We start from the raw sequence: 12,530 nt of genomic DNA on the forward strand, positions 1-12,530 counted from the left end.
AATCGGTATTAACAACGATGATAATATCACAGAATAGATGAAATTTCATCTATTCTGTGATAATAATATGATCATCTATTATGTAATCTGTGGTAGTACTTGCCACCGGATCTATTGCATTTTGTAGGCTCGACGTCAATACCGCCACAATACCGCGGTTTTCAATAAACATTTTTTATCAGGAACCAAAACACGTTATCATGACAAGATTAATATAATATTTTAATATAGGTACGTATGTAAGTAGTATGTAAACACGATTTTTTAAAGTAAAAATATGTGTGTATGTGGTTGATTTGCATTCGTTTTGCCAGAGAATATCACGGAAGTATCGTGAAAATTATTCTTGAAGAGTATTCTACTGTCGTCTTAATATCGTTTTAATGCTGCTAACGATACTGCGCTTACCAATCTCGCCGACGCACTGGAACACTGTTTTCGTTTTGTGTATACATTGAACGAACTCACGGGAATACGATTTTTCTTCGGTCTGCTATGGCGTACCATACGCTCCGACATGAATACATGCAAATGCCACCGGTCACCAGAGCGTACACGACAGCCTGTGTAATCACCACCCTAGCTGTTGTAAGTATAGTGTTGTATTCAGTTTTACTCTTCTACCAGTAACGGTATGATTTTGAACGCATTCGAAAACCCTAACTTTATGCGTGTCGATGATTTAATTTATAGCAGTTGGATGTTGTCTCCCCGTTTCAGTTGTACTTTAATCCATTGCTGATACTAAAACAATTTCAAGTACGTAAAATTCATTGTATCAATGAGGATTGTCAAACATAGCTAACATTATATATTCAAATTTTATTTATTCCAGGTATGGAGACTGATCACAACTTTTCTATTTTTCGGAAATATTGGTTTCAATTTTCTATTCAACATGATATTCACATATCGTTATTGTCGTATGCTCGAAGAAGGATCATTTCGTTCAAGAACAGCTGATTTTGTAATGATGTTTTTGTTTGGTGCCACATTAATGATTGTATCCTTTTCAATAGTTTTTATATATAAGTCAAGACTCTTGGATAGAATATTTTAAAATTTAAATGTTGAGTACTACATGACCTGACAATGCTTACTTTTTCTATATTTCAGAATATATGGATTAAATGAACATAATTGAAAGTTTAATATCAAATAATGTATTTAGTTTAAATGATACTTGTGTAGTATGCTATCTATTGTAAAGTCTGTGGCGCACACTCAAAAATAAATAGTGGTTATATTAAATCAATTACCTCTATATAATTATTTAATATTTTTTTTTTATAGGTAGTAAGATTTAATTTTATGATGTAAATATTTTGGGGTCAGGGGTTCCACCCACCTACTCACCAAAAAAATCAGGGGTAGCAGCTGCTACCCTTGAACCCTCCAGTGTGTGCTACTGAGTGAAATGTTACCTACCAAAAAGCTGTACACATGCAGTATGCTACCTACAGGAAAATATGATATACCTACTCTTCTGTGTTATATTTGTATTTACTTTTATTATGGGTAAGCATTTGTGGCTTGAGTTATTAAGATAAACAACATATTATAACGGTCTTACGGTCCTGGCTTATGCAATACTATAATAGCTAAATATCAATAATTATACTGGTAACTATCTGGTAAATTACAGGTAAATATCCACCTAGCCCCATGATAACTTACTTTTAGATATTAAATCATTTTATTTTGTGTTGCGTCCCTCAATCTTGCTGTGTTAAGCAACAGACAATATGTTAGACCGCGAACGAAAATGGCGGTCAATAATTTAAACACAACAAGACAAGTGTCATTATATTTGTAGTTTTCTAGAATAACTTAAACACAGCATAACAATATATAATGTATTAAAATACTTAACAATGATGATGATCAATACGCATAAAGTACATTTTAGTTAAATAAATTGTTATATATCAGTATGTAAAAATGTTAAACACTCAGAACTTTTTTGGTAGTTAGGTAGCATACTACATCAATGAATTAGAGGTAGGTTACTACACTATACTACACGAGTACCGTTTAAATTAGATACATCATTAATTTTTACATTATTGAATACATTTTATTAGCTATACCCTGCGCGCGTTGCTACTTGCTACGCCTTCATCTGAAATTCAATTTTTAAGGGAACTGATAATTTTCTTATCTTTCTATTTATTTTCTTCTAATAATTTTTTTAATATTTAACATCTTATTTTAATTCTGTTTATTAAAATGCTTTTGGATACATAATGGTTTTTATTTTCCATCGTGAGCGTAAATCATGGTTTTCCAACATGAAAGCAGGTCACATACAGTTAAGCATGTGAAAGGTATAGATTTTCCAACCTTATTCTATACACTTGTATTCAAAACGTAAAACCAGACAAGTCGTAATGGAAACTGCAAACATTTGAAATTGAATGTCATTTCTGTCTGAAATAAATCGTTTCTTTAAATTTTCATTTAAAATGGTTTAATTTCACTTTTATAATTCTGTATGATATTTGGGAAAACATTTTGAGTCAACTTGACTGTGGTTATAATTTTACATACGTTTATACAGCAATACATTGTTTTTGCCATTTTCCTCTTTCAATATCCAACAATTGTTTTGTAAAATTCTGCAGATGATTTGTATGTTACACTTGTACATATATTGGTTTTCAATGTAATTTTCTGTATATGGTGTAATTTTCCATGTTGGGTGGTAATTAAATTTTCAGATTTTAATTTGTTGCACACTTTCGATGTACTATTTCTACATGCCTGATCAAATATTTCAATAGTTTAATCCTTCTCCGTAAAGCATAGACTATTTTGCAAAAATTTTTATAACAGTGCAGTAGTTTTTTAGTCTATAGCGGACTACGAAAGAAAATATTTATTATTTTTCATGACGAAAAAACTTCAATGAAAACCTTAGAAATAAACATCTTTAGTTTTTGAAATAATAGTAATAAATATTCATTACAAATAATTATTTATCATTTAGAATATATTTAATTAACAAATCACAATTCATGAAAGTTTAAGAGTTGATGAATAAAATTGTTTTTTGTGTTTCTTCAATATTTTTAGATAGAACCAAAATATTTTACTAATATCTTGGGATAATAATTTAAAATGTTTTTCTTATAATTTAAATGTTATTAAAGCCAAATTCATTCAAGTTTATTGAATTAATAATAAATCTAACCAAATTAGATAAACATTCTATAGTTATAGTTTAAATTGTATTAATTATTTTTTAATTTGACTTAACTAATATTATTATAATATTAGATTTGGGCATTTTTTATCAACCTATTATTTTTAGGACAAGCACTAACAATAATGTTAGTATATATTTGGTCACGAAGAAACCCATACATTAGAATGAACTTTTTTGGTGTATTAAACTTTCAGGTAATCTTTTTATTTTTATTTTTTTATTATCGAGCTTAAGCCCGGCGACTATCGTTATTCGCTGTTTTTTATTGTTTGTAGTGAGGGAAACAGTTGGCTGAAAAATGTGTGTTTTGTTGGTTTGGCAGAATTTTAATTGGGCACCTTTAGGTTTCCGACATGCCCGGTTCAGGGATGGCGGCCTCATTCTCTAGACAGTTGCCTGCCCAGAGAGAGGCCGTAGTTTGCCTGAGGACTCCATTCCCCATCTTTTAATTTAATCTTGTACAAGATGATACTTAGTAATGACCAAGGTCCATAAGTTCATGCCCTAAAAATTGCCTAAATAAACATGCATTTATGCACTCAAAATTGGCAAAATATTCATTTATATGCACTAAATATCTAAAATTATGAACATATAAAAATCTTAAAAAATTTTTGGAACAACATGAATTATCCATTCATTCATAATTATTCAAAGTATATAAATACGAATATATAAAATATTATTGTTGGATTTTAAACAAACGTATGCGCACACACGTCACAATAACGACTGAAACAGTTTCCAGTTATTCACTCTGCAAATTCCAAGAAACTATTGTTAAATAATCAAAAAGAAAAGACAATTTCTATTTTAAATTATATATATATATATATTCCATTTGGATTTTTGATAGAATCATTCTATCTAATCCGTAATCGTGATGTGTACCCAAAACACTGATAAACTAAATGAAGTGATTACTACTATATACCTATTTAACTTTAATCATTTTATGTCGCAACCGAATTGCCAAACATTTTATATAATATTATAATGAAAAATTTTTTGCTTTTATGCGTTTTTTTCGTCAAATGTTGATTCTTTAATAGTATTTCCATAAAAAAAATGCATATTGATATATAATATGAATAGGAATATCAAAATCATGTATAATATGCCCGATAAAATAAAAATATGCAAAATAGGACTTCACATATTTAACCGTGGTATCTTGAAATTAATTTCTGTCATCTAGCATTAAATACAACTTTATAGATTTATATGCAAATGCATAACTTACGAGCCCTGGTAATACGTGCAGTAAAATTACACAAAGTAAATATTTCTAATTTTATTTCTATGGGTTGAGATGTTAACTCAATATAATATTTGAGACTTTTCTACTTTACCCTGCACCCTAATTTTTTTAAATTTTGTATGTTCTTCTTATGTATTTTTCAACACTGAAAAAGGGGGTGCAGATCATTAGATTCAAAGTTATAACCATTTAAAGTTTTTCATTTATACGGTTTTGGTTAAATAGCCGAGATTTACTTATTCTTTGCACCGTGCCAGGTCATTTGCTCTGACAATTTAAAACAAAACCATTTCTCGACTTAGTTTGAAAAACCACCTCAAATAGGTCACAGAGTATAAACAAATGCACTTGGCAGTGCATCTAGAGACCCAGCAGGATCACTCACAGTCAATATAAAGCAAAAACAACCCTTGGTTTGCTATGAAAAACCCCCTCAAATAGGTCCCAATGTAAATAAAATATTAATGAGTAATAATTAATTCAATTCTGTGCCATGTTATAACAATAAAAAAGTGTGTAAAAGTTACCCTGTACCACGAGTTACCCACATGGCACATTAACCATTGGGCAACAATATGATATTTAAAAACAAGCAAATTTCGGCTATTTTACCAAAACCGTAAGAACGACAAACTTTAGATAACTATAACTTCAAAACAAATGATCTGCTTTTCATCAATTTTTGTTTGCCCTACATACATAAGATGAAATAAAAATCTAAAATTTAGGTTGCGTGGTTAAATATAATGTACCTTATATACAAATAAGGAAACAAAACTAAATTTTAAATTAATTTAAAAAATATTTGTATTGCATACTTACAACTTAAATATAACCTCCAAATTAATAATATTTATTTATTATAATAAACTTTTTAAGATAGAAAGTCTTGTATAAAGTATACCTAGGTCGGTATTTAATATTTTGTATAATATTATCTAACATTTTTATTAGTCAATTCCTATACCAACAAACAGATTTTCATAATTAACACTGTTTAATGAACTTTGAAGCTTAGTTAATTTGTTATTACTTACCGATATTCTTGATTTTATAGAATAATACAGTAAATATTGTTTATAATGCTGTTTGAGAAACCAGGGAAATATATAACATTTGAGTGTATGTCACATTAAAGTGTATTTTCATAACATCATTATTTATTACCAGGGCTCGTAAATTCATGTATCTGCATGTTTTGTTTGCTACACAGGAGAACATGATAACTGAGATACAAATCCGTTTCATAACAATAGTAATAATTTGAAGTTTGATTGTGCATGTTTTGGGTGTAAAGGCATATATGTCATATCGTCTATTTTTTAACAGTCCAATGTCTAGTGCATATTATTAATATTTTTTAGACAAATATTTGAAAATTTTCTTGTTTCTTATTTACTTTCCCGTACACAAAATGATAGTGTTTTGATTAATTTTTATTGTCGTGTGAGTGTGTGATTACCTAGTGTCCTAGTATAGTGTATACCTCATATTTCATTCCAAATGTTTTAATTGTAGGTGCTGGATAAGGGTATATACAAATTAAACAAAAAATGACTACTTAATTAAGATTTATAAAGATGACAAAGCTATTTGAACTTCACAAGTATTAATTTTATTAATTTTAAATGTTATATAATATATAAATATATAATATATAATATATAATATATATTAAAAGGAATAAAATACTTTTAAAATGTATCTATTTATTCTTATTATTTTAAAATTTGCTTATGATTACATAATGCATATTTTGAGTGCATAATTAAAAAATCTTAGGATATATAAATTTACGCTTTTTTTAGTGCATGAAGTTACAAGCCCTGTTTATCTTATACTAAATAAAATCTGTATTCTCGTTTCTAACATATTTTGTTTAAGTAAAAATTGTGTTGTATTTTTGCTTTACCAAAGTTTGTTTTTTTTTTATCTAATTTATATTATTAATAACCATTTAATTTTGACAATGATTATTTAATATTTGTCCTTATTATGAAATTTATTCTTGTCATAAACCGCCAATAATATGGCCCGTGCCGTGGTTATTACAGATAACTATTTGTCTAAAATTTAAATTCGCCAAAAATAAATGAATTTCATCCGTATGGCGATTTAACGGTTATTACTGTATGTAGAAAGTAGAAACAACTTAACAACTCCTTTTGAGCTATTTTAATTATTTTATGTATGAAATTTAATTAAATTTAACATTGACGTATATTTTAATTTAAACAGGCTCCATACCTGCCATGGGTGTTACTTGGTTTTTCAATTCTGTTGGGGAACACACCATGGGTAGATTTGATGGGAATTGCTGTTGGCCATTGTTATTACTATCTAGAAGACGTGCTTCCTCAACACAGAGCAAACCTTAAGATACTAAAGACACCACTTTTCTTGTAAGTTTTTCAATTTTATAATATTTTTTTTTAAATCATGCACGGACAACCATATGTTGTCATGCAAATATTATGTTGATATAAATATTCAATGTCTCAATTGCGTTTTAAATATATCTAACTTAATTACCCAATCAAGATTTTAGGTATACTCTATTCAGAATAAGATTGAACCATTCGGCCGAATAAAACACGTTTTTTCCGCACATCCCTACCACAATTTGGACATCGGTAAGAGCGTTAGTACAGGCGCCTGACGACCGCTAGCGATAACTGTCGGCCAATCACAGAATGCATAGCCATCACTTGGGGGGGGGGGGGGGTTAGGTACCGTACGGTGGCTCAGTCTGTATGCGCGAAAGCAGTTCAATCTTTCCTGAATAGAATATAGTAGTTTAATGGATGTTAGCTATCCAACATTTGAAATGTTACTGGGAAACGAATTATATTTAAATCTAATCGGTTGTTCTACACGTCCATCGAAATTGTGTTATACATTTGTATTTAGTAATGCTATTTATTTACTCTTTTTTTTTATAGAAAACACCTTCTTGATCCAGCGCCAGAAGAGGATCACGTGCCACCGCCAGAGTTTCGCCCGGGAGGATTTAATTGGGGCGGAAACGCACCTGAAATTCAACCTGAAGGTCGTCAAAATGATTGAGTCAGTGTGTATATCATATATTGTTGTGTTGAACTGTTAATTGAGAACTGTAAATAATAATTTATAACATAAATAAAAATTGAATGGTTAATTATTAACCTATTATTTTATAGGTAATTCATAAACATATTCATTTATTTATTCAAAAACCAAATTATAAGTAAAATGTCTATAATCATTTTAATTGTTTTTTTTCTTTTCTTTTTTTTTTTTTAAATACAAATTTTGAGGAAATTAATTAAGTATAAACAAAAGTCACAACATTAGTAAAAACTATAAAAACAGTACAGGGTGCTTATAGAAATATATATGCCAACAAATTAAGAGAAAAAAATGCCATGCTTATTAATCATAATATCCGGTAATAGTTTACAAAATATCCATATATTGAAACTATAGATATATAACTATTAAATTATTGTTTTTTTTTATTTGTAAACAAAATGTATATATTTTATAAATGTTATTTACATACAATAAATTATGATACAAACATATTTCTTTAAATATTTAAGTTTTATATCAATTGTTAAAGGTATTATACAATGTAATATTTCAAAAATTATGACTAGATTTTATAATTAATTGTTCTACCATTAAAATTAACATATAAGTAATTGGTAATGACAATAAGTTTAAGTTGAAATGGCTAAACTTCAAATAAACATAATTATTCACTATTCTTAACATAATATTCTACAACACCCTGTAACACACAACTTTGTAAGTAATATATTTGCTTTTGATGGGCCTTAAAAAAAATATATATATTATATTTACAACAGTTAATTTCAATCTATTCAGAGAATGCACATGACAATAATTTAACATAACATAAAAAAATTCTGGAAAGTTAAAAAGAAAGCTATCAACAACACATTTAAACAGATATTTCATAGTTTTTGTCATAAACACTTTTACGATCAGGACTTCCGTTGTCAGTACTGTTTCCTCTGTTAATTGACATCTCCATTGCATCATGGTCCAACGCCCTGGCAAAGGACATAGGTCTCCTTGTCTGTACTGGAGGAGGTTTTTTCTTGCCTACAGGTGACGGTTGAGGAGGATAAACAGGAACACCCCCACGAACAGGATAATACGTTTTTGTTGTTGGACTAGTCGGATTAGATCTATAATCATTATGTGCTGCACAATAGTTGAATGTAGGCGCTTGTCGGGGAACATAGTAAGAACCAGTTGCCCCGGGGGTGTCTTTCCATGTATAAACACCTCTTTGCGGTGATCCGGCTAATTCTTGAATATTGTCAACAGTATTATTTATACGTGGATAAGAAGGTGGACGTTCATGCTCACGTAAGATGTCACCTTCAGACAAAAAACGCCGTTGTGGACTACGTTCTTGGTATTCATAATGTTTAGCAGAAGAACTAACTCCTATAAAGTCAGGTCGTTTCACTTGAGTCGGAGTTCCAGGGTTAGATCTAATATACAGCAAGGAAAATAAAAATTAGTGAAATAGAAATTCTTTTAAATAAAACTAAATCTTTCAGCAGACAAAATGAGCAATAAGTATTTCATTGCATGTATTATTAAATATCTAATGCTGACAGTTGTCTTTATATTTTTATTAACATTGATGTGAGTTATCAACAAACTATCCAACTATAATTAAACTATGATATGAAGAGGTATGGTCAGTGTCTTGTAATAAAGGTCAAAGTGTGCCCAGGCAACACCTTAAATATGGGCGGGTGGGTGAGTATTTGATAGAAGAAAAATAGGAAATTTTATAGGTCTGTACAACAGTTTTATGAGGGGTGGGTCACATAAAATTATTTTTCTTGAGCAATACCATTTTTTTTTTATCCACTGGGTACGGTGGAAGGAAGACATAATCTTAGTCTATAATTAATCTTTGTCTATAATCGTAAATAACTGCTTGTAATATTATTATGACCACTATATTATTGTTTTACAACGCCTAAGTAGTATTCATAATTATTTTGACCCACATAGTTTATAGTTAGACATTTATTATTATATTTTTATCATAATATATTGTTTGCGCAGTTTTAATAATTGAAGAGCCGAGAGCAGCAACAAGACATCTCCATTTTTTGGTCAAAATTAGTTTTTGATTGTATATTATTAAGAAAAAAAAATGCGTCATTTGGTGCAACAACCAGGCAAATCCCATTCAAAACACAGCTATCATGCAAATAGAGATATATTATATTATATTATGTACTATGTAGATAATTTTTGAGTGCAAAAATTAGACATTCCAAGTTTTACATATTTTTTGGTTTTGAGATCATACAAATTTGATTTTGACTTTTTGTCAATGGCTACTATTTAAACAAATTGAAGTAAAATCTAAATATATTTTTAAGTGCTTCTTTAGAAATTGTATTAATTGGGAGTCTAGTTGTTGTTTTCAGGTTTTCTCAATTACTTTTTTTTTACTATTTAATACTATTCTGTATATCACAACTACTAGATATCGTTAAGAATGGACAAAAATTATTTTCTAGATTATTTAGTTAATTTAAATAGGGTACTTGCCGCCTTAATGGACTAGACAGTGCCAACGCCGTGGGTACCCCGATAGCTTTCATTCTCTGCTGCATTGTTGGACTTTGCATAATGATGTTGGATTGACGATTTGGATCTATCATGGTTTCTCTCGACAAACTGTTGCCCATTTCATTCATTCTTTTGCATATTATAATTAACATTAATAAACAAACAATTTAAAATATAACTATTTACTCTTTTAAGACATGTACCTTGGTCGAGATGGGTGAGGAGCTGTTCGTGTCACATAAGACATCCTAGCACTATCAGTTGTATCATACGAAGGTAAGTAGAAATTGTTTTTTGAGCCTTGTCGCTGTAATGGCGGTGTTGGTTCACAGTCTTGTGACTGTGAAGCAGTTAATTCAATATCTAGCTCTAAACAGTCTCTTCCTGGTGACATCTAGAAAATAATAAAAAGTTTAAATAGACAAATAAAGAAAATTTGATGCAACAGGATAGTTGATAATTCAAAGAAAAATCATATTTTACTAAATTTAATAGGTAAATACAATAATTGGTAATCTATACAAGTAAAATCTAACCAGTTAAATAAGTAGTAGTCTAAAAACCAATACTAATTAAAGCTAAATATTGTAACTAATAAACAATCGTAAAATAGTTTGTGATATGCATTTCATTATACTATATTTAACATGCTACAAGCAAGTCTTAAATTAAACCCAATACTATAAACTAAAGGAGCTATAAACTAAAAAATGTTACTGGGTATTATTAATTAATATTGCAAGTATAAAAAATGTGTACCATAATAACAGTTTCATCATCCATGCACTAGTTGTTGTACATTAAATTTCAAACAAACATAAATTTGAATTAAAATCCCTCATATCTAGTTTAAGTGAAATTTAAGAACTAACAAATAACATGTCTTACCTTATTATAATTATTTGAAGAATGATGTAAGCCATTGCTATTATCCAAATAAGTTTTAGCAACAGGTGGACCACAATTATCTTCTTTTGTTAATAATGGCGGAGGTACATTAAAACTGTTCTGAATTTGTTTTTTATGTTTTTGATACTTGGAAGTTTTCACTTTCAACAAACTAAAATACAAAATTATTATTATTATGGTAAAGTATATGTATATATATAATATAATATATGTGATAGCAAAATTACCTAGGAAACTGAGGTCCAAATAAAATAATTATACAGTTTAGACGACAGCCATGTGAAAATGGATTGTAACCCCCTTTGAACTTTCCGGTGACTTGTTCATTAGTTGTTCGACCACGAGCAACTAATACAGCATGAAATCCAGTCAAACCAAATATTGGTATAAACAAAATAATTACTAAGCCACACAATGTTAATCTGATAAATAATTTAAATAAAGGAAAATTATTATACTTTTATTAAAAATTGAAAAATGAATTGCAATAGGTTAGGCAAAAATGATCTATTTTTAATATTCTACTACATTAACTTGTATATTTATTGTTATTAAATAATTTAGAAATGTGAAAAAAGTACTAAATACTAAATAGCATTACATTTCTAATTGGTTAAATATCAATATTTGCTATTCTTAAAAAATAATTTAAACTAAAATTGAAATAAATTGGGCAATACGAGACAGCAACAAGGTGATTCTTTTACCATAAACCACTCATTATTTCAAAAAGTATTTGGTTTTTGAAAAAAATTTTTTACATAGTTTTAAGTTGTTATAAAGCAATTTGTCTTAAAAAAATTATATTTTCTAATATTTTTATCTTTTTAGTTATTTTTAGCTTTTCACTTTTTTAAATATCAACAAACAATTTAAGTTTCATCTTTGAAAGCAGAATATTTTTCTAAGTATTTTGATACATAAAAATCAAAATACAACGAGTATTTCATAAGTTATAAGTATTTAGGGTATTGATGAGCGGAGTAATGGACCAACATTTTGCGAGGTAACCGTGTAAAAACTCCACTATGCACATTAAACATTAAATACTTATAAGTTACTTGTTCTAAATTTGATGTTTATGTATCGAAAACTTATGATTTGAAACCATATTATTAATACTTTTTGAAATAATCAATGTTTCATAATAAAAAAGGTGGGTAAGTGGATGTCGCTCTGCTGTACAGTAGGTTACAAGTGGGTCACTGTATAATGGATAGTATTAAATTTGAATTCAATGATATAATATCACTGTATAAGAAAAACGATTCTGAGCGGAGACGGTTTATCAGTCTAGGTATTAGATATACCTATTATAGGTTTACTTATCTATAGTATTAAAAAAAATTGACCTATAATTATAGGTATCAATAATAAATTCCAAATTAATCATATCACAATATCCATTAGGTAACGCGTTATACATCAACAATAAACCGTGGTACTATCATAGATATATAATAGTATACTTTAGAAGTTTCAAGTACCCACAAATAATATTATACAATCAAAAAAAAAATAACTAAAATAGTTATTCCA

The 12,530-nt window shown here is 28.7% G+C and overlaps 2 protein-coding genes across 2 annotated transcripts in view; one reads left to right on the forward strand and one right to left on the reverse strand.

Moving 5' to 3' along the window:
• The first annotated feature begins 224 nt into the window (after window positions 1-224).
• Window positions 225-7,713, forward strand: LOC100160760 (derlin-2). The gene is made up of 6 exons (XM_001951549.5): window positions 225-588; window positions 694-759; window positions 836-1,003; window positions 3,280-3,402; window positions 6,708-6,871; window positions 7,412-7,713. The coding sequence occupies exons 1-6, from the start codon at window positions 496-498 to the stop codon at window positions 7,533-7,535; spliced, it is 738 nt and encodes a 245-aa protein (XP_001951584.1). The 5' UTR covers window positions 225-495; the 3' UTR covers window positions 7,536-7,713.
• Window positions 7,714-8,149: 436 nt separating this feature from the next.
• The window catches only part of LOC100167609 (palmitoyltransferase ZDHHC5), a 9,782-nt gene continuing 5,401 nt past the window's right edge, over window positions 8,150-12,530 (reverse strand). Inside the window, exons 5-9 of the mRNA XM_001951454.4 lie at window positions 11,219-11,413; window positions 10,971-11,142; window positions 10,286-10,476; window positions 10,062-10,211; window positions 8,150-8,977 (exon numbers count right to left, since the gene is read on the reverse strand). Of these exons, the coding sequence (XP_001951489.1) occupies window positions 8,416-8,977; window positions 10,062-10,211; window positions 10,286-10,476; window positions 10,971-11,142; window positions 11,219-11,413 (1,270 nt within the window). The 3' untranslated portion in view covers window positions 8,150-8,415. The remainder of the gene's footprint in view (window positions 8,978-10,061; window positions 10,212-10,285; window positions 10,477-10,970; window positions 11,143-11,218; window positions 11,414-12,530) is intronic.

This window comes from Acyrthosiphon pisum, chromosome A2 (assembly GCF_005508785.2).
Source record: "Acyrthosiphon pisum isolate AL4f chromosome A2, pea_aphid_22Mar2018_4r6ur, whole genome shotgun sequence".
NCBI lineage: Eukaryota > Metazoa > Arthropoda > Insecta > Hemiptera > Aphididae > Acyrthosiphon > Acyrthosiphon pisum.

What these genes read in the sequence shown, in the direction of transcription:
- LOC100160760 (XM_001951549.5), top strand. Translation starts at nt 496, where the DNA reads ATGGCGTACCATACGCTCCGACATGAATACATGCAAATGCCACCGGTC. An exon ending in TAATCACCACCCTAGCTGTT is followed by an intron (nt 589 to 693) that starts GTAAGTATAGTG and finishes TTTAATTTATAG; the next exon opens with CAGTTGGATGTTGTCTCCCC. An exon ending in TTGGTGTATTAAACTTTCAG is followed by an intron (nt 3,403 to 6,707) that starts GTAATCTTTTTA and finishes TAATTTAAACAG; the next exon opens with GCTCCATACCTGCCATGGGT.